This window comes from Macaca thibetana, chromosome 10 (assembly GCF_024542745.1).
Source record: "Macaca thibetana thibetana isolate TM-01 chromosome 10, ASM2454274v1, whole genome shotgun sequence".
NCBI classification, from domain to species: domain Eukaryota; kingdom Metazoa; phylum Chordata; class Mammalia; order Primates; family Cercopithecidae; genus Macaca; species Macaca thibetana.
In genome coordinates this window covers 36,128,512-36,144,204 of record NC_065587.1, presented here as the reverse complement: position 1 = coordinate 36,144,204, position 15,693 = coordinate 36,128,512, and the positions used below count along the sequence as shown (strand labels likewise).

The 15,693-nt window shown below is 63.6% G+C and overlaps 3 protein-coding genes across 52 annotated transcripts in view; 2 read left to right on the top strand and 1 right to left on the bottom strand.

Annotated features, from left to right (window-relative positions):
• STMN3 (stathmin 3) overlaps positions 1 to 15,693 on the bottom strand; it is a 239,048-nt gene that overhangs the window by 37,789 nt on the left and 185,566 nt on the right. Inside the window, exon 1 of one of the 44 annotated variants that reach the window (XM_050746385.1) lies at positions 15,505 to 15,514. The exons of 36 other annotated variants lie outside the window; for them this stretch is intronic. The gene's annotated coding sequence lies outside the window, so the exon portion shown is untranslated. Of the gene's footprint in view, positions 1 to 1,583; positions 1,594 to 5,036; positions 5,047 to 5,420; positions 5,431 to 8,767; positions 8,778 to 8,930; positions 8,941 to 9,629; positions 9,640 to 10,943; positions 10,954 to 15,504; positions 15,515 to 15,693 lie in introns of those variants that run through there. 7 more of the 44 variants (XM_050746378.1, XM_050746391.1, XM_050746367.1 and 4 more) reach the window with 7 other exon arrangements.
• ZGPAT (zinc finger CCCH-type and G-patch domain containing) overlaps positions 1 to 15,693 on the top strand; it is an 81,297-nt gene that overhangs the window by 24,381 nt on the left and 41,223 nt on the right. The gene's annotated exons all lie outside the window — the stretch shown is intronic.
• Positions 1 to 15,693, top strand: part of RTEL1 (regulator of telomere elongation helicase 1) — a 38,073-nt gene that overhangs the window by 20,571 nt on the left and 1,809 nt on the right. For all 7 annotated transcript variants that reach the window (XM_050746036.1, XM_050746034.1, XM_050746035.1 and 4 more), the window contains 19 exons: positions 1,623 to 1,720; positions 2,434 to 2,489; positions 6,975 to 7,049; positions 7,165 to 7,246; positions 8,983 to 9,115; positions 9,302 to 9,415; positions 9,507 to 9,547; positions 9,668 to 9,753; positions 9,897 to 9,974; positions 10,427 to 10,504; positions 10,879 to 11,025; positions 11,124 to 11,239; positions 11,458 to 11,581; positions 11,666 to 11,816; positions 12,237 to 12,379; positions 13,162 to 13,257; positions 14,182 to 14,380; positions 14,518 to 14,658; positions 15,419 to 15,535. In XM_050746036.1, the coding sequence (XP_050601993.1) occupies positions 1,623 to 1,720; positions 2,434 to 2,489; positions 6,975 to 7,049; positions 7,165 to 7,246; positions 8,983 to 9,115; positions 9,302 to 9,415; positions 9,507 to 9,547; positions 9,668 to 9,753; positions 9,897 to 9,974; positions 10,427 to 10,504; positions 10,879 to 11,025; positions 11,124 to 11,239; positions 11,458 to 11,581; positions 11,666 to 11,816; positions 12,237 to 12,379; positions 13,162 to 13,257; positions 14,182 to 14,380; positions 14,518 to 14,658; positions 15,419 to 15,535 (2,075 nt within the window). The remainder of the gene's footprint in view (positions 1 to 1,622; positions 1,721 to 2,433; positions 2,490 to 6,974; positions 7,050 to 7,164; positions 7,247 to 8,982; positions 9,116 to 9,301; positions 9,416 to 9,506; positions 9,548 to 9,667; positions 9,754 to 9,896; positions 9,975 to 10,426; positions 10,505 to 10,878; positions 11,026 to 11,123; positions 11,240 to 11,457; positions 11,582 to 11,665; positions 11,817 to 12,236; positions 12,380 to 13,161; positions 13,258 to 14,181; positions 14,381 to 14,517; positions 14,659 to 15,418; positions 15,536 to 15,693) is intronic.

The window sequence follows — 15,693 nt, the reverse complement described above, 5'->3', positions numbered from 1 at the left end:
ACCCACGGAACAGCACACGCCCCCACGGAACAGCACACGCCCCCACGGAACAGCACACACACCCACGGAACAGCACACGCCCCCACGGAACAGCACACACACCCCCACGGAACAGCACACACACCCCCACGGAACAGCGCACACGCCCCCACGGAACAGCACACACGCCCCCACGGAACAGCACACGCCCCCACGGAACAGCACCCACACTCCCACGGAACAGCACCCACGGAACAGCACACACACCCACGGAACAGCACACGCCCCCACGGAACAGCACACGCCCCCACGGAACAGCACACACACCCACGGAACAGCACACGCCCCCACGGAACAGCACACACACCCCCACGGAACAGCACACTCCCCCACGGAACAGCACACACACCCACGGAACAGCACACACACTCCCACGGAACAGCACACACACACCCACGGAACAGCACACACACCCCCACGGAACAGCGCACACACACCCACGGAACAGCGCACACACCCCCACGGAACAGCGCACACACCCCCACGGAACAGCGCACACACACCCACGGAACAGCGCACACACCCCCACGGAACAGCACACACACACCCACGGAACAGCGCACACACACCCACGGAACAGCGCACACACCCCCACGGAACAGCAGACACCCCCACGGAACAGCACACCCACGGAACAGCACACACACATCCACGGAGCAGCACACACATCCACGGAGCAGCACACACACACCCATGGAACAGCACACACACATCCACGGAACAGCACACACACACCCATGGAACAGCACACACACTCCCACGGAACAGCACACACACACCCATGGAACAGCACACACACTCCCACGGAACAGCACACACTCCCATGCGGGGCTGCTGGGTTTCCTGCAGTTTCTCCTCCTCCAGGCCTTTCCCTGGACCTCCTCAGGTGCCTGTTAGAATGAGACCTTCTTGTTAGGACGGTGAGTGTCCCAGCCACCACCTCTTTTGGACTCCGGGAGGCCCGGAACATTCTGAAGGCTCCGTGGGTCTCCTGTCTTCTCCGCGGCCAGGGCAGCAGGGTTTGTTGTCTGTCCTGCAGGCAGATGAGCGTCAGGCCTGGGGCCTGTGTGGGGCTCCACTGAGTGCACAGCCGCCGAGGCGAGCGCGTTCTGCCTGAGCGCCGACCTTGTGGCGACTCCCAGTTGCTTCTAGGTGGAGCCAGTGTCCTCAGCATAATGCTCAAGGCTCTGGCGTGGCTCCTCGGCCACCCTGCACCCCCAGGGGCCCCTCCTGTAGCTTCTGCTGCCGCCATCACTGTCACTCTCCCAAGGCTTTGGGGACTCTGCCCAGAGCCGCTGCCTCCCAGAAGCCCCTGACGACCCCCCGGCGACCCCATCCCTCCCTCTGATGACGGCCTCTGCCCTGAGGCGGCTTTTCCTTGGTGCTGTTCTCGTGCCGGCCAGGCCTCCTCTTCCCATCTGGAGGCTCCTGAGGGCAGAGGCCTCTCACTCCCAATGCCGGCGTCCCCTGGAGGGCTCAGTTTGTTTCCGAGGGAAGGAAACTTCCACAGTTGTTGCCTTCAATTCCCAAAGCTGCAGCCTGATCCCCCGTCCAGGCTCGAGCCTGCCTTCTTCTCCTCGCAGCTACATCTTTGAGCTGTTTGCTGAAGCCCAGATCACGTTTCAGACCAAGGGCTGCATCCTGGACTCGCTGGACCAGATCATCCAGCACCTGGCCGGACGTGAGTGCCGGGGCGGGGTCTCTGGTGTGGGCAGACGTGGCGTAGGGGGTGCAGCAGGCCTCCATCCTGGCAGTCAGGGCTCGCCTGGCCATCACCTGGCCGTCAGCAGGAACAGGCTCACAGAACCTCACCTGATCGGGGCGTGGAGGCGTTAGTGCCGGTTGCCCACTGCCGTAGAGCCTGTCCCAGTTCTGCAGCTGGCGGCTTCGTCCTGCAGACTCATCCCATTATTCCCCTTTTAAGGAAGAGCAGCCCAAGGCCCTGGCTGGGTTGTGGGGCCTCTGGCTTCTCCACACACCCTGAGTTCTGCTTCTCAGAGCTGTGGGGTCCAGAGGCTTTGCCCAGAGGCAGTGTCGTCATGGGCTGCTCTGGTTTGAGATGCCGGCCCGCCGGGGCCTCTGCTGTGCTCCCAGGTGCTGGGGAGGGCGGCTCTTGCTGCTTCAAACCTTAGGTGACCATAGAGCCTCTTTTCAAGTTCCACCGGCCCCCTTGGAGACGCTGTCCCTGCCTGGCTTCTCTCCTGGCTGCTGGGAAGGGCAGGCGAGCTGCCCGCCCTGAGTGGACACTGCGCTGCACCCTGGGCCCCCCGTTGGGCAGGAGATGGAGCTTGGCAGTCGGGCTGAGCTGGCTTATGGCTGGAAGGGCGGGGGCTGGGGTCGGGGCCTCCCCTGCCTGCAGTGCGGGTGTCAGCGCCCAGCATGCTACCTCCCCAGGTGCTGGAGTGTTCACCAACACGGCCGGACTGCAGAAGCTGGCGGACATCATCCAGGTGGGGCCTGCTCCTCTGGCGTCTCCTTCCCTGATGGAAGCCGGGCGGGTGCTTTTTCCTGCTGTATTAGTTACTGACTCTAGACGTGGGGGTGGGAGAACGGCCCCCACACCACCTGTTTCCGATTGGCAAACGCTTGGCTCCTTTCCTGTGACCCAAACCCACACTGGGCCTCCCGCGGGGATGGGGGAGGACGAGGTCTGGTGGCACGTGCCCAGGGTGATGCTGGTGGGGGAGGACATGAAGGGGAGTGGGGGCCAGGGAGCCGCTCCTGCCCTGTCCAGGCCCTCAGGCCAGGGGGACCCACTCCTGGCAGCCCCAGCTACACGCAGATGAAGAGCTCTGGACACACGCAGCTTCCTGAACAGCTTCTCCAGGGACAGACAAACGGGACCCTGCAGGTTGCCGGCGGGGGTGTCCCTGCGAGCCCATGATGGGGGATGCGGCCCTGGCCCCCTTCTTGGCCCTGTCCTGCCCTGCGATGCCCGTCCCCTCCCATGTGAGGTTGCTCCTGGCTCTGTGCCTGTGGCAGCACCTGCTTTCCCTGAGGCAGAGGGGCTTGTGCGGTTTGTGGAGGGCAAGCCCCATTTTTGGGTGCTCTGGGCACACACTTGCCTCTCCTGGACCTCGGTGCATTTTTTAGAAGCAGACCCACAAGTCCCTGACTGGGAGGCCATCAGTCCTTGGGGAAACTGAGGCACAGGTGGCGTGTGGAGCCGTGTGAGGCTGCCTCTGTGCTGCCCACACTGAACCTCCTGGCCACACGAGGTCCTGGCAGGGTTAGGTGGGGCTGCCCAGCTCTGTGACAACTTCATGAGTGTCCGCCTGGGGTGGGGGGTGCTCGAGCTGGGGGAGGCTGCAGAAGAACCCTGGAATGTACGGCCGGCCTGTGCATGCGGTGCAGTGCTCTGTGCATGCTGCTGGGTGTGGAGCTGCAGGCCCCAGGATGACCAGGCACTGCCTTCTTCATAGACGTGGCTCTGAGCGGGGGCGAGACCTGGGCAGGGACCAGGTGGGGTGGGCACAGCAGGTGGTAGGGCCCAGGCTCAGCCCTACCTCCACCGTGGCCTTCTCTGCAGCCAGTGATGCCACAGCCTGTGTCTTCTCTGTGTGGCAGCTGGGGCTGGAAAGACGGCACTGCTATGTCTCCCAGCTCCTCCCCAAAAGCACGGTGGGCATCCCAGGGCCAGACCCCTCTCTCTGTGGCTCCTGCCTGCCAAGGGCTGCTTTGCCGTCCCGCCTGGAGCGTGGTTGGCTCTTCAAGCAGGAGGCCGTGCACCTGCCAGGCGGACCTGCTTCCATGTCCTGATGGGTCACTCAAAGCACCTCCAGCACATGGCCATCGAGGCAGCCCTGCAGCCCAGGGCCTGGAAGGCAGGTGTGAGCTGGCCCGGGCCTGCCCCTCCCTGGAATGTGGCTTCCCAGGCTCCAGTATGGAGAAGTGTCCACACTCTGGAACCAAATCCTGTTCACCTCATTGGTTTGGAATTTCCTTTGGCTGCTGCTCTAAGTAGCCACTGGGAGATGACTCAGCTCCTCCCAACCCTGGGGACTGCACACCGTGTTCACCCTCGGCTGCTCCTGAGTCCCTGCAGGTGTGGGCGCTGCTCATAGGGCTGCTGCTGGGCTGGACTTGCAGCCCTGAGGCACAGGTGACCCTGGGGACAGAGTGGGGCTAGAGTGGGGCTAGTGGCCCCAGGAAGAGGATGTGGGATGCACGGTTCAGTTGGAGGCAACTCCAGGCAGGGCCAGGCTGTGTGCTGGGGAGGTAGAGCTTAGCTGGAGGCAAACTCTGGGCAGTGCTGGCCCGTGCTGGGGAGCCAGTCACCGCTGGGCCCCTGTGAGACTAGTGGGTCCCCTTCCTTCTCTGCCTGAGCTGCCCTGGGGCTGAAGCACGGGGTGGTTTGTGGTGGTGTTTTTTTGAGACAGGGTCTCGCTCTGTCACCCCAGTGGGAGTGCAGGGCCTTGTCACCAGCTCACTGCAGCCTCAGCCTCCTGGGCCCAAGCCATACTCTTGCCTCAGCCACCTGAGTAGCTGGGAACACAGGCATGCACCACCACGCCCAGCTAATTTTAAAAGCTTTTTTGTGGAGATGGGGTCTTGGCGTGCACCACCACGCTCGGCTAATTTTTTAAATTTTTATGTGGAGATGGGTCTTGCCATGTTGCCCAGGCTGGTCTCAAAGTCCTGGGCTCCGGCAGTCTGCCCACCTTGGCCTCCCACAGTGCTGGGATTACAGGTAAGAGCTTCCAGGCCTGCCCATCAGAGGGCTGGCTTTTTGAGGGAAGCTGTTTCCTGAGGCAGCCTCAGCCCCTGCTCATGGCAGCCCCTGGTGTCATGGTGAATTTGTTCTGTTGTTTCCATCCCTGTGGGCCAAATGCTTTGGTAAAACGCAAGGCCTTGTATTTAGCTGTCTTGACAGTGAAAATGGCTGGGAAGGAAGGAAGGAATGGAAGGAAGTTTCTCTCTCCTGTGCATACCCAGGCACGTGCATACGTGCGCAGTCCACACACGCTGCCGGTCTCTGTCCCAGCCGCGGTGCCGGCCCCCGTGTTCTCCAGTTCAGCTTCTCCGCATTTCTGTGAACGATTCCGGCTTCTTGATGTTCCCAGCAGAACTCCCTCAAGTCTGCGGCTTCTCCAGGGCTCTGACGGCGGCTGGGCTGACGTGGCCGCTCTGCGGAGCCTGTTGGGGCTTCACGTTCCTGTTCTGGCCATTTTCGGCTCTTTTTCCAGGAAGGGTCATCACACGCTCTTTTCCTAGTGCAGGCATCGTCCCTTTCCCGTTGATCTGCAGGGTTCTCTGTAAGATCTGAGGAACACGTGCCAACATATTCTCTCCTGGTCTCGTGCTGGTCATTTTTTCCATTTTCATGACAGGTTTGGTGAACAGATGTTTCCTTGTCATCAGACTTTTGTCTTGAGCTTGTACCCCCCGACCAAGATGCTAAACTGGGTCTTGTGTGTTCTCCAAACTGCACTGTAGGGTGGCGGAGCTTTGTGTCGGGGCCTCCGCGCCTTCCGGCGTCACCTGTGGGGGTGTGAAAGGCAGACTCTACCTGGATTTTTCCCAGCACGCCACACCGGTGGTTCCGTCTGCTGACCGAGTGGCTCGGCTTCTCCCAACTCCGCTGGGCACCTGCCACACTGTTTTCCTCACGGTTTTGTTCGTGGTGGTTTTGTCGTAAGTCCTGGTGTCAGCCAGAACCAATTTCTGTTTTTGTTGTTTTTGAGACGGAGTTTCGCTCTTGTCGCCCAGGGTGGAGTGCAGTGGTGCGATCTTGGCTCACTGTAACCTCCGCCTCCTGGGTTCAAATGATTCTCCTGCCTCAGCCTCCTGAGTAGCTGGGATTACAGGTGCTTGCCACCACGCCCAGCTAATTTTCATATTTTTAGTAGAGACGGGGTTTTGCCGTGTGGGCCAGGCTGGTCTCGAACCCCTGACCTCAGGTGATCCTCTCGCCTCAGCCTCCCAGAGTGCTGGGATTACAGGTGTGAGCCGCCGCGCCCGGCCTCTTGTTCTTCTTAAACCTGCCCTGATGTTTTCTCCATGATGCATGTTGGAGTCAGCCTGTCTGCTTCCTTTAAAAATCTTGCTGTGATTTTGACTGGAATGTGTGGAATTCCTGTGTTTTTGAGTCAGTGTCTCTCTGTTGCCCAGTCTGGAGTGCAGTGGGACCATCACAGCTCACTGCAGCCTCAATCTCCTGGGCTCAGGGGATCCTCTCAGCCCAGCCTCCCAAGTAGCTGGGACCACGGCACGTGCCACCACGCCTGTCTCAGCTCAGCCCCCCAAGTAGCTGGGACCACGGCACGTGCCACCACGCCCGTCTCAGCTCAGCCCCCCAAGTAGCTGGGACCACGGCACGTGCCACCACGCCCGTCTCAGCTCAGCCCCCCAAGTAGCTGGGACCACGGCATGTGCCGCCACGCCCGTCTCAGCCCAGCCTCCCATGTAGCTGGGACCACGGCACGTGCCACCACGCCCGGCTAGTTTTCATATTTTTTTGGTGGAGACCCCGGGGTTGCACCATGTTGCCCAGGCTGGTCTCGAACTCCTGGGTTCGGGCAGTTCGCCCCTCTCGGCCTCTCAGAGTGCTGGGATTACAGGCGTGAGCCACTGCACTAGGCCATGTTGAATTTCTAGATTAATTTGGGACCCTTAGGGGCACAGAGAGGAGGGCTGGGCCAGCTGGTGGGAGGAGAGGCCTCTCGGGCTGCCGCGTTTCCAGTGCACGGAGATGGCCTGCGTAGGGGGAACAGAGCTCACCGGGGGTCCCTCCAGGGAGGAGAAAGGGTCAGGCAGGTGCCAGCTCCTGTCCATCAGCCTGGGGCTGCATGATGGCAGGGGCTGGTGAACCGATGACCTCTGGGTGTCCTGTGACCTTCCGTGTGTGGGGCTGATGCCGCAGAAGATCAGGTGGCCTCCAGGGCTCTGGGCTTTGGCCTCAGGCTCCTCACGGGACTGCACCTCCTCTCTTTCAGATTGTGTTTAGTGTGGACCCCTCCGAGGGCAGCCGTGGTTCCCCGGCAGGGCTGGGACCCTTACAGTCCTATAAGGTAGGGGCCACCTCCAGGAGGCAGGTGGGGCTGGGGGTCCTGCGGTCCTGAAAGGTAAGGGGCTGCCCCCAGGACATGGGCGGGGTCTCCACACTTCTGGTCCTGTCCCCTCCAGGTGCACGTCCATCCTGATGCTGGTCACCGGAGGACGGCTCAGCGGTCTGATGCCTGGAGCACCACTGCAGCCAGAAAGCGAGGTACAGACCTGGGCCCACACTCTCCCTGCCCGCCCGGGTGTGGTGCTCAGCACCAGCATGCCACAGGCTAGGCACGTGGCCAGCCGTGGGTCTCCTGCCCCCCTGGGCCTGGCCACCTTCTCCATGTCCAGGCCAATCCAGAGCGTTCTCCTCACTGTCCCTCTGAAGGCTGGAGTTACTGAGAGACATGGGAGAGGGCCTGATGGCACCGTGACCTGCCCAGAGTCACCTGGTTGGTGGCGGCAGAGTCACAGCTCAGCCAGGCCTTCCTGCTGGGACACACTGGTTTATGCCAAGGCCGTCAGCACGGAGCCCCCCAGTGAGGCACAGCTTTCCCTGCTGCCTCCACCCAGCGCCTGGCTGGGCCAAGCCTCAGGGTCACATCTGAAGGGGGCCCGACTGGCCCTGTTGTCCGAAGCCTCTGGTGCGCTCGGCCCTGAGGCCCCACGTGCCTTGTTGGCTTCCTGTGCTCTGTGGCGTCTTCGAGTCGGTGCTGCCGGGTACCTGTGTGGATGGGGCCTGTGAGTGGGCCCTCGGCTCCGTGTCCAGAGTCCTGTGGTTCTTGGAGTGTGTCCGGCCCCACCCGGCCATGTGGTGTCCAAGGGGGGCTTTGTGGCGGCAGTGGTGGGAGCTGCTGCCCCTTCTTGTGCTCCAGTGGGGCCTTGCCTCTGGGCTTGGTTCGTTCCTCTCTGGAACGTTCTTTCTCAGAGCTCTCTGGCCCGCGGTGGCACGACGTGGCCCTGGCTGAAGCAGCCCCGCGTGGTTGCTGTGGTTGGTCTGCCTGGCCGAGCTGGAAGGGGAGGGCCGGGAGGGCGTCAGGGTTGCGTGGCTTGACCCCCAGTCGGTGGCTCGGTGATGGCCTCGTGGCAAGGCGTCTCCCGGCAGGAAGCGTCCATCCTGGGGGGTCGTGGGAGGCGGCGCGTGCCTGAGGCAGCTGGCGCACAGATCTGAGGGCCTGGAATCTATTTGTTCCATTGACATGTGACGTCGCTTGACTTCTGAGAAGCAGCCACGCCCTGCGTTGGGCGTTTGTAGGAAATGAGTTCCTGGAGGCGGAGGTCGGGAAGTTCCCCGCTGCAGGGCACGCTCAGCCCCAGGAAGCGGGGTGACCTTTGCTGGGAGAGGTGCCTTGTCCCTGCTGACCCCGAGTCACAGTCAGCGTCGTTCTGCTTGTGCCATGTTTAATTCCTGGTGTCCGGTGCCCAGGCTCAGTCTCCTCCCCAGGCCGCGGCCGCTGCGGTCAGTCAGTCAAGCACTTCTAGGAACTTCCTTTGAACCGGTGCCCTTGTTCGCTGCTGACGCCACTCGGAGGCTTCCTGGCGGAGCGGGGAACTCGCATTTCCTCTTGTGCGCGTCCCTGGAATGTCGGGACTCTGGCGCTTGCTTCCCGTGCGCTCTTGGCGGGATGAGCTTGCCCTGAGCTGCATGTCACCGTTTCTGCAGAAGTTTAGGGTTGGAGTGGGCTGACCTCTCTGGAGGTGTCCCCAGCATCTGCTTGGGGTCTGCCTCGTACTCCCGGGACCCCCAGTCCCCCAGAGGGGACCCCAGCTGGCAGACTGCGCTCACACTCAGGGCAGCCTCCTTTGTTCTGACTTCTGCACGCTGGGCCTGGGTGGCTGTGGGCGGCTCACTTGCTTGATGCCAGTGGGTGAGAGGGTGATGGGCAGAGAGGCAGGCGGTCAGGCCCCCAGTCCCGTCCTCACACCCTGTGTCCCCTGCTCCCCTCCGCCCCACAGGGAAGGTGTTGAGCTACTGGTGCTTCAGTCCCGGCCACAGCATGCGCGAGCTGGTCCGCCAGGGCGTCCGCTCCCTCATCCTTACCAGCGGCACGCTGGCCCCGGTGTCCTCCTTTGCCCTGGAGATGCAGATGTACGGGCCACCCCTGCCAGGGGCCTAAGCACTGGTGACGCCTGTGACGTTAGTGGGGTGGGAGTGCTGGGGGTCCCCATGAGCCGGGGTGCTGGGGGTCTTGGGCCTCACTGGGGGTCTCGGGCCTTGAGGGCTAAAGGGGTGCTGGTGTCCTTCCCCACCGTCTGTCCCTCCGGCCACGCTCAGCCCTTTCCCGGTCTGCCTGGAGAACCCACACATCATCGACAAGCACCAGATCTGGGTGGGGGTCGTCCCCAGAGGTCCCGACGGAGCCCAGCTGAGCTCCGCGTTTGACAGACGGTGAGGGCCTGTCCCTGGGCCGTGCTGGGGTGCGAGGTCGGGGAGTCCTGAGCCCTGAGGCCCTGAGCAGTGGCCTCTCGGCTCTGTGCAGGTTTTCTGAGGAGTGCTTGTCCTCCCTGGGGAAGGCTCTGGGTAAGTGCCCGGCACACCCCAGCTGTGCCCATCCTGGATCCTGGACCCTGCTCCCAAGAGCTGGTAGGGACCCCGGAAGACGCCCCGCCCCTGCCCTGACCCCAGCCCCTGCACTTCCAGGCAACATCGCCCGCGTGGTGCCCTACGGGCTGCTGATCTTCTTCCCTTCCTATCCCGTCATGGAGAAGAGCCTGGAGTTCTGGCGAGTACGTCTCCCCTGTGTGTCCTGGGTGGGGTGGGTGAGGGCAGGGCTGGAGCACGAAGCAGGCAGTGGCCACAGCTCCTGCCTGCCCTCATCGGATCGGCGGCGTAACCAGGGCTGCCGTGTCCCTGCCTCTTCCTCCCACAGGCCCGCGACTTGGCCAGGAAGATGGAGGCACTGAAGCCGCTGTTTGTGGAGCCCAGGAGCAAAGGCAACTTCTCCGAGGTCAGCACTTGGCCGGGGCTCTGGGTCTGCTGCCCCCTCGTGCCTCCCGTGCCCCTCACAGCTTCCCCGAGGCTGACCACCAGCCCTGACCACGGGCTCTGGCGGCTCCCGCCTGCCTCTTCAGGGCCCCTGCGTTTCCTTCCTGGCCCTGAGTGTTGCCTCTTATCTTACAAAGCCCCCAGCACTGGGTGGGTGTGGCGACAGTGGTCCTCCTGCCTGAGGAGCTATAGCCAGCGGCCACCCTGGCCCTGGGATTCCCCGTGTTTTCTGGGAAGCACTGAGCAGGCGCAGGATCAGCCTGGGATCCGTGCCAGGAAGAAGCTTCCAGAACCTGGTTGGCCTTCCTGGCTAGGATAGTCCTTCATCTTGGAGGATGAGACCTGGGTCTCCCTCATGGGGGAAGAAGGGGCCGAGGTGGGCTCCAGGCTGAGCCTGACCAACTTTCCTTCCAGACCATCAGTGCTTACTATGCAAGGGTCGCTGCCCCTGGGTCCACCGGCGCCACCTTCCTGGCGGTGTGCCGGGGCAAGGTGAGCTCTCTGGGGCCCTCTGTCCTGACCCGGCTGCCTGTTCCCCGGTGGGTGCTCATGGCTCCCCAGCTGACTTTGGGCCCTGGGGGCTGCCTGGTCCCCTCCTTGGGCCCCACAAGAGCAAAGCACTGGTGGCCTGCTGGGAGCGTGCCCTGCTCTGGGTCGGGCAGGCAGGATGCAGGAGGTTCCTGGCCACAAGAGTTGGAGGTGGCATCTGGGAGCTGTGGACCCCAAGTGGGGTCCTGACCCATAGATGGGGCTTCCTCCCACCCCTGGTTGGGGTTGGAGCCTCGGGGAAGGTGGCTGGGCTGGGTATGGGCAGCCAGGGGGAGGAGCCCCCATGGCCCCAGGCAGCTCCCTGGTGTGTCCCCCAGGCCAGCGAGGGGTTGGACTTCTCAGACACGAATGGCCGTGGTGTGATCGTCACGGGCCTCCCGTACCCCCCCCGCATGGACCCCCGGGTTGTCCTCAAGATGCAGTTCCTGGACGAGATGAAGGGCCAGGGTGGGGCTGGGGGCCAGGTGAGTTACAGCAGGGCGGGGCTGGGGTAAGGCAGTCTGGCGACTGAGCCCCCCTGTGACCACGGGAGCCCCTGTGACTGAGCCTCCTCGCCCTCCAGTTCCTCTCTGGGCAGGAGTGGTACCGGCAGCAGGCGTCCAGGGCGGTGAACCAGGCCATCGGGCGAGTGATCCGGCACCGCCAGGACTACGGGGCTGTCTTCCTCTGTGACCACAGGTGCGTGCAGTCCGGGGGCAGGCGTGGCGCCAGGGGACACGGCCACATCCCACTGGGCCCTGGACTCCTTCCCCACATGAGGCCCCGTCTCCCCCAGAGCCTCTCTGGCGACTCGGGGTCAGCCTGAGGCCCCTGCGGCAGATGAGGGTCTTCACTTGGGTGAACTGACCCCCTGAAGCGGCTGTGGGCAGGGCAGCAGGGCTGTGGCCACCCCCCAGGTTCGCCTTTGCTGATGCCAGAGCCCAGCTGCCCTCCTGGGTGCGTCCTCACGTCAGGGTGTACGACAACTTCGGCCACGTCATCCGAGACGTGGCCCAGTTCTTCCGTGTTGCCGAGCGAACTGTGAGTTTCTGCCCAGGGAGGGGATGAGGGTGTTGTCCCCAGAGGAGCCAGAAATGGGCCCACCCACCCCCAGTGGTTCTGCAGATGCCAGCACCGGCCCCCCGGGCTGCAGCACCCAGTTTGTGTGAAGGAGAAGATGCTGTCAGGGAGGCCAAGTCGCCTGACCCCCTCCTCTCCACCAGGAAAGCTAAGAGTCTGGACCTGCATGTCCCCAGCCTGAAGCAGAGGTCCTCAGGTGCAGATGGCCAGTGCGGGACGGGCAGTGTGGGGCGGGCGGGGCGGGCGGATTGGGGCAGGCGGATTGGGGCGGGCCATGTGGGGCAAGCAGCGGGGCAGGTGGTGTGGGGCGGGCGGCACCAGGCGCCCAGGGTGGAGGCGGCTCACCTGGCTTTATGCACTGCCCCTCCCACCTCCAAAGGCTGTGTCTGCCTCCTAGGGTGGGGTTCCCACGGGCTGGAACCCTCCCCTACAGGCAGAGAAGGCCTCAGGCAAAGACGCGCCCCAAGGCTGGGACTCGCCCTAATAGCAGGGAGGACACCCACAGGCAGGGGCCCCCAAATGCTGGGACCCTCCCTCAGGAGGAGCTCCGTCATAGGCAGGGACCCCCAGCTGGGGCCCCGCGGTGGGCTTCACTGCGCACTCGGGTACTCTGCAGGATCACCAGCTGCCGGGGACCCCGAGAGTAGCCTGTGTGTGGAGTATGAGCAGGAGCCAGTTCCTGCCCGGCAGAGGCCCAGGGGGCTGCTGGCCGCCCTGGAGCACAGTGAACAGCGGGCCGGGGACCTTGGCGAGGAGCAGGTGCAGTTCCAGGGCCTTGGGATGGACACAGACCCTCTGTCTCCTGAGGCCAACCCCACCCCGCCCATCTGACTTCAGGCACCTCCCCACACACCCCTGTAAATCCCCTGCCTGTCGGGCGGGCAGGCAGGTGAGGGATCCCGGCTGCCTGGCTGTGTGTGTGCCCTCCACCTCGCCTCACCCACAGGCTGCTGGCTCCCAGGTGGTGCATGCCCTGGCCCTCAGCGGGTGCCCCCACATCACTTTGATTCTCTGGCAGGTCAGCTTGGCTCAGGGCACTCAAGGTCGGGTGCCCCTGCCCCTGGCTGTGCCTGAGGCTGGCCTTTCTCCAGGAATGTGCTGCGGTTGGGACCCAGGTTCCTTCCTCCTTGGGGCCTTTTGCCCCAGAAGCCCATAATTTCTCAGGCCAACCCGAAGCTTTCTCCCTGCTTCCTGCTGGGAGCCATTCTCCTCTTGCTGCCTGTCCCTGCCCTTCAGGCTCCTGGAGTGAGCCCCGGGTGCAGGCACCAGACACCTGTGTCCCCTTCCTGCCAGCCCTTCGCTGTGGTCGGACTGTCCTTCCTGGACCTGCTCTTACGTGTCACCACCTGTGAGCCTCATGAGCCGCTGGCGTGACTTGGACAGGACCAAGTTGTGGGACTGTCACCAGGGTGTGCCGCGCCCCCTCCCCCGACCTTCGTCTTGGCTACTGCTCAGGGCTCCTTGGGGCCATCTTCCCTGTGGGCCCAGGTGCTTTGGGGCCCTGGAGTGTGTGGTTGGAACCACAGCTGTGTCCTCCTCAGGCCCACAGCTGCTCCACCCTGTCCCTCCTGGCTGAGAAGAGGCCGGCAGAGGAGCTGCGAGGAGGGAGGAAGAAGATCCGGCTGGTCAGCCACCTGGTGCGTGAGCTGTCCCTGCACCTGTGCCGACCACCATAGACACGTGTGGGAACCCGGCCCTGGGTGCCCCCAGCCAAGTTGGGATGTGGGCCCGATGGGACCAGGGAAGTTACCCCTGGGAGCTGATGTCCAGGGCGGCTGTGAAGCTGTCGGCCCAAGGGCTCAAGGGCAGCTGGGATCAGGCCCCGCCCTTGGGCAGGCTTGGTTTGGGGGCTGCAGCACTGGGTTTGGCCCTGGCATTTCCCTCAAGTGTGGACGTGCACCTGCCTCATTCGAGGGGCGCAGCCCATTCCCAGCCTTGGATGAAAGAACCGAGTTATAGTCGGAGCCAGGAAGCCCCCTGCCTGCTGGAAAGCCCCAAGTGTGGCAGCCTTTGTCCATGTCCCTTGGCTTCTGGGAAGAACTGGGTGGTGCCCAGGCAGGGCTGGTGCCATCAGGAAGTGGGCGGCTGCCGAGGGGCCTGGGCTGTTGAGGGCCTGGGTGGGGAGTGCCGGGGCTGCCCCTGCCTTGGTTTCCACGTTTCCGTGTTGGTCTGGGGTGTGTGGAGAGATGAGCACCGCTTCTTGGGAAGCCCCTCCCTATGATCTGCCATCCTGGAGCCTCAGCTGTGTCCGCTGTGGGGTGGGGGCTTTAGGGAGGAGGAGAGAGGACCCCCAGCTTGAGGGAGAGCCAGTCTACCCTTTGCCCATTCGCTGCCCTCGGTTCCCTGCCAGCCTCTCACTGTGTGACCCAGACAGGCCCAGCCCCGCAGCTTTCCTCCCGCAGCACCTCCGTGTCCATCCAGCCAACCAGTTTCTCAGGCAGCAGCCCCCGCTCAGCAATCACTGTCCCGGGGAACACTCAATGCTCCAAGGAAGGCTCTGCAGCTCCAGGGACGGGATGATGAGGCTGGCCCTGATGGAGCCTCGGGCCTGTGTGCTGCAGGAGGAGCCCGTGGCTGGCGCACAGATGGACAGGGCCAAGCTCTTCATGGTGGCTGTGAAGCAGGAACTGAGCCAAGCCAACTTTGCCACCTTCACCCAGGCCCTGCAGGACTACAAGGGTTCCGATGACTTCGCCGCCCTGGCCGCCTGTCTCGGCCCCCTCTTTGCTGAGGACCCCAAGAAGCACAGCCTGCTCCAAGGTGCCCTGGCTTGCAGGGGCCGCCCATCCTGAGGGCAGTGCTGCCGCTGTGTGGGGTGGGGGCCATCTGGGTCCAAGGTTGTCTCTGTTCTCTAGAGAAAAGGGGGCAGATGGGGACAGACACCCCTTCCTCTACAGGCTTCTACCAGTTTGTGCGGCCTCACCACAAGGAGCAGTTTGAGGAGGTCTGTATCCAGCTGACGGGACGGGGCTGCGGCTACCGGCCAGAGCACAGCGTTCCCCGAAGGCAGCGGGCACAGCCAGCCCTGGACCCCACTGGTAAATGGGGCCTCGGGTGGGACCCTCAGACTCCTCCGTGGAAGGCACCGGAGTCCTGGGCTGGTTGGGGTGGGCATCCCTGGGGCCCTGCGTGGCCCCGCCTCTCTGTTCCCGTGTGGGAGTGATAGGGGCCACCCCCCACCACCAGCAGCAGTATCACTTGTTGGGGAGACCCTGTGCAACTCCACGCAGGGCCCTGCCCTTCCCATAGCCCCTGACCCCTACGCACAGCCCTGTCCAGCTGCCGCACGTGTCCCCTGCCCCCCATGCACAGCCCTGGGGAGTCCACTGCACATGCCAGGGTCCTAGACCCCTAGACCCCTGTCCTCCCGTCCTCCCGTCCTCCCGTCCTCCCTACTTCTGCCTTTGCCTAGGGTGGAGTCCAAGCCTCCAGAGGTGGGAGTGTCTGTGTTCGTGCTTGTTAATGAACAGCCCCCATAGAGCTCCTCCAGTGTAGGGTTCACCCAGCGGGGAACCTAACCTGTTGGGAAGACCCCAGACCCCTTCTGGGCTTGGTACCCACCCTGGGGCTCTAAGCTCCTGAGCAGGGCTTTGGCCTGCCTGCCACTGTTCCAGACCCCATCCAGCAGTTGGTGTCTCCTCTGCTGCCCCTGGCACCTGGGCACGTGTGCCTGCCTGGGTTTTCCCGCCCTGGTCCGAGGTGGGTGAGGCCTGGCCTCCCCAGCCAGCCCTTCCCCCTCCCCGGGGGAACTTTCCAGGTGCTTGGGACCAGCTTTGTGGCTCTCCATCTCTTCATCAGGAAGGACAGCGCTAGACCCCAAGCTGACTGTGTCCAAGGCTGCAGCCCAGCAGCTGGACCCCCGAGAGCACCTGAACCAGGGCAGGCCCCACCTGTCACCCAGGCCACCCCCCACAGGTAGCTGAGTCCTGAACTGTGTGCAGCCTGCGACTTGGTGGGTTCCTCAGTGGCTTGATGAGGCTAACACTTGAGTGTGGCTTGAGCCTTTGAACCAGAGGTGCCAGTGGAGCTGCCCCTGTGGGGAGCATCTCCTGGTGGGGGCTCCCGGTTCTGTA